This window comes from Peromyscus leucopus, chromosome 9 (assembly GCF_004664715.2).
Source record: "Peromyscus leucopus breed LL Stock chromosome 9, UCI_PerLeu_2.1, whole genome shotgun sequence".
In the NCBI taxonomy this organism is placed as follows: domain Eukaryota; kingdom Metazoa; phylum Chordata; class Mammalia; order Rodentia; family Cricetidae; genus Peromyscus; species Peromyscus leucopus.
In genome coordinates this window covers 73,203,276-73,207,066 of record NC_051070.1, presented here as the reverse complement: position 1 = coordinate 73,207,066, position 3,791 = coordinate 73,203,276, and the positions used below count along the sequence as shown (strand labels likewise).

The 3,791-nt window shown below is 38.5% G+C and overlaps 1 protein-coding gene across 1 annotated transcript; it reads left to right on the top strand.

Moving 5' to 3' along the window:
• Positions 1-346: 346 nt before the first annotated feature.
• Positions 347-1,318, top strand: LOC114695976 (olfactory receptor 11G2-like). Its single transcript, XM_028873492.1, has one exon. The coding sequence runs from the start codon at positions 347-349 to the stop codon at positions 1,316-1,318; it is 972 nt and encodes a 323-aa protein (XP_028729325.1).
• The last annotated feature ends 2,473 nt before the right edge of the window (positions 1,319-3,791 follow it).

The following is a 3,791-nucleotide window of genomic DNA, read 5'->3' as shown; positions in this document are numbered from 1 at the left end:
TGTATAAGATCTTGAACAAAAATGTAAACGCATTTGAAAATTAGATTAGAATTTAACTTACTAGACTAGAGAGAAGTAGGAAGATGATGATGAAGAGGAAGAGGAGTACTTGTCAATTATGACCAATAGTTTTCTCTTGCCAACAGCAGAAAGTGCGAGGAAGCAAAGAATGGAAGTGAATAATCACTTTAGGTCAATATATGTCTAGAGTAGCTTATATATATATATATATATATATATATATATATATATATATAATTTCTCATGATGATTTAAATATAAAACTGAATCTTCAGCTGGCTTTATCCACTTGATAATTTCTGGTACCTTTACAGCTCACAGACAGATGAAAACCCTCAGCATTACCAGTAACTCCAGCACCATCACTGGCTTCATACTCCTGGGATTCCCCTGCTCCAGGGAAGGGCAGATCCTCCTCTTTGTGCTCTTCTTCATTGTCTACCTCCTCACTCTTATGGGCAATGCTTCCATCATCTGTGCTGTGCGCTGGAATCAGAAACTGCACACCCCCATGTACCTCCTACTGGCCAACTTCTCCTTCCTGGAGATCTGGTATGTCACCTCCACAGTTCCCAACATGTTGGCCAACTTCCTCTCTGACACCAAGATCATCTCCTTCTCTGGGTGCTTCCTGCAGTTCTATTTCTTCTTCTCCTTGGGGTCTACAGAATGTTTCTTCCTGGCAGTCATGGCCTTTGATCGCTACCTTGCCATCTGCAGACCTCTACACTATCCTGCTCTTATGACTGGGCGCCTCTGTAACATCCTTGTGATCAGTTGCTGGGTGCTTGGTTTCCTCTGGTTCCCCGTCCCCATCATCATCATCTCCCAGATGTCCTTCTGTGGATCCAGGATTATAGACCATTTCCTATGTGACCCAGGCCCTCTGTTAGCACTGACTTGCAAAAAAGTTCCACTAATAGAGATGATCTTGTCCATCTTAAGTCCTCTGCCTCTCATTATTCCTTTTCTCTTTATCATGGGGTCATATGCTCTGGTCCTAGTAGCTGTATTGAAGGTTCCTTCAGCCTCTGGGAAAAGGAAAGCTTTCTCGACCTGTGGGTCTCATTTGGCTGTGGTTGCATTATTCTACGGCTCAGTACTTGTCATGTATGGGAGCCCAACATCTGAGCATGAAGCGGGGATGCAGAAGCTTGTGACTCTGTTTTATTCCGTCTTGACCCCTCTTCTTAATCCTGTGATATACAGTCTTAGGAACAAACATATGAAGACAGCCCTGAAAGCAATTCTGGGGGAGATTAAAAATTGGTTGTCAAAAAAGATCTTGGGCAATTAAATTTATATTTAATTTATTTTAAGTTTTTAACTGGTTTAAGTAATTAATCAAAATCTGAAGCATCTAGGAGAATGGCTACACTGCTTTTATTTCTTGGTTCTTGAACATCTGTCCTACTGATTGTCATGGTTCAGTTATATTAATTTAATGTTAATCATCTTTTAAAAGTTAAGACAATAGATATAGGAGGAGATCAATATAAATTTTCCTCTAGCACATAGATAAAGGCAGATTATTTTGTTCCTATTTAAGTGTTACTTTGGGTGATTTAAAATTCCTGGTAGTTGGTAAGGTTTTCAGTGCTAAGTACTATTTCCCTCTTCTTGAAGTAGACTTAAATCCTATTGAAGAGATGTTAATTACTACCAAAATATGGGTGCTACTGCTGCACCCTTGGGATTATTGTTCAATTCTGGCCTTAAGTGCACAGCTTCCAAAAGCAACTTTAAATATTAATAACCTCAACTCCCGACTTAAAAGACACAAACTAGCTGAATAGAAATATCCATCTCTCTGTCATCTAAAAGAAGCTCTTCATACCTTTAAAGATAGAAATGATTTTCAAGTCAAAGGACAGAGAGGTGCTGCAAACAAATAAGCCCAGGAAGCAAGCAGGTATTGTTATCCTAACTTTTGACAAAATAGACATTGAACTAAAATGAATCCAAGGAGATATAGAAGAACGCTTCTATATCTAAATAAGGGAACAACCAACAAAGAATAAATTACAATTTTAAACATATACACAGCAAACATTCACAGCAATGTTATGAAAAGTGTACTACTGAAATTAAAGACACAGATTAACTACAACTTAATAATACTAGATGACTCTGCTAGCCTGCTTTTTCCAATAGCCATAGCATCTAATCTAAAAGCCAACAGAGAAACGTCAGAATTAAATGAAGAGATACAAATAGCCAACAAATTCAAGAAAAAAAAATGTTAAGCATCTTCAGCCACTAAACCAAGTCAAAAAATAAATCAAACTGCATCATGGGCTGATTAGATGGCTCAGCAAATAAAAACACTTGCTGCAAGCCTGAATAGCTAACCTACATAAAAAGAGACCAACCCCCTCCAGACCTGCATAAAAGGAGAACCAACCCCCAAAGGTTTTCCTCTGACCTCCACACAGTCATTTGGATACACATAAAAAATAGATAGATAGATAGATAGATAGATAGATAGATAGATAGATAGATAGATAAATGTAAAACACAAAATTTTAATTAGCCAGGCACAATAGCACACACCTTTAAACTCAGAATTCTGTGACTTCAAAGTCCACCTAGTCTACATAGGACATTCCAGATCAGGTCAATCAGGGATATGTAGTGAATCCTGTTTTAAAAAAAAAAAAAAAAAAAAAAAAAAAGGTTTTTAATCAAGAAAAATATATTGGTTGGCAATATTGTAGAAAAAAGGGAACCTTTGCACACTTAGGATACGAATGTAAATTAATTCACTCACTGTGGAACTAAGTATGGAGCTTCCTCAACGTAGACTACCATATGATACAGCTATACCACTTCTGTCTATCTGAAGGAGTCGCTTGGCATGCTACAAGTTTGCACTCCCACCAGCAATGGATGAGTGTTCCCCTTACTCCACAACCTTGCCAGCCTGAGTTGTTGTTTGTTTTGTTGATCTTGGTTATTCTAAATGGTGTAAGATAAAGTCTCAAAGTAGTTTGATTTGTTTTTTCCTAATGAATGAGAATGTTGAACATTCTCTTTCTTATTTCCACCATTGAGAATTCTGTTTAGATCTGTACCCCATTTTTTCCTGTGCAGAACCTTGGTGTTTTTTTTTTTCAATGAAAGGATGAAAAATGTTGTTAGATAATTCAAAGGGAGCAATGAAAGGAAGAAGGAAAGACAAGAGTAAGTGATGCTTGAGGGAGAAGAGTGTGTTCAAGTTGCCTTAAGTACTTATATGAATCCTCTTACTTTTACAATTAATTTACAATTAAATATACACTGGTTAAAAACAGATGGTAGCAGTTTTGTCGAACTGTTCTGTAATCCTAACATCACGTTGGACAATTCTGTAAGAAAATACTTGAGCCAAAGGGCAAAGCAGAGGCTGGTTTGTCACTTCAAGTAAAAAGAGAAGAAGGGGTTTTATACTCTTCTTCCTGTCCTGCATTACATCGTAGCCTGTCTAGCCCCCAGCCCTGTAGCAGCCTGCATGCAGGTACCCCTCCTCCCACCATATCTCAATCCCCTGGGAACACCACTGATCCTTGGCACATACCCAGCTTTCCTCCTTCATGAGGACCCTCTCAGCCTTCCCTTCTAACCCATACCCAACTTTCTGGATTAACCACCAACATATAGAAACACTCTCTGCATGGGACCCTCAGTGGCTACACTAGTAAGACTCAGGTGATACATACTATCCTACCTGTCTTCCATTATGATCTCACCTGTCTCATCCTCATCTCTATAGCAACCTGCTTGCAGGTACC

Coding starts and splice junctions, on each gene's coding strand:
- LOC114695976 (XM_028873492.1), top strand. CDS start 347: ATGAAAACCCTCAGCATTACCAGTAACTCCAGCACCATCACTGGCTTC.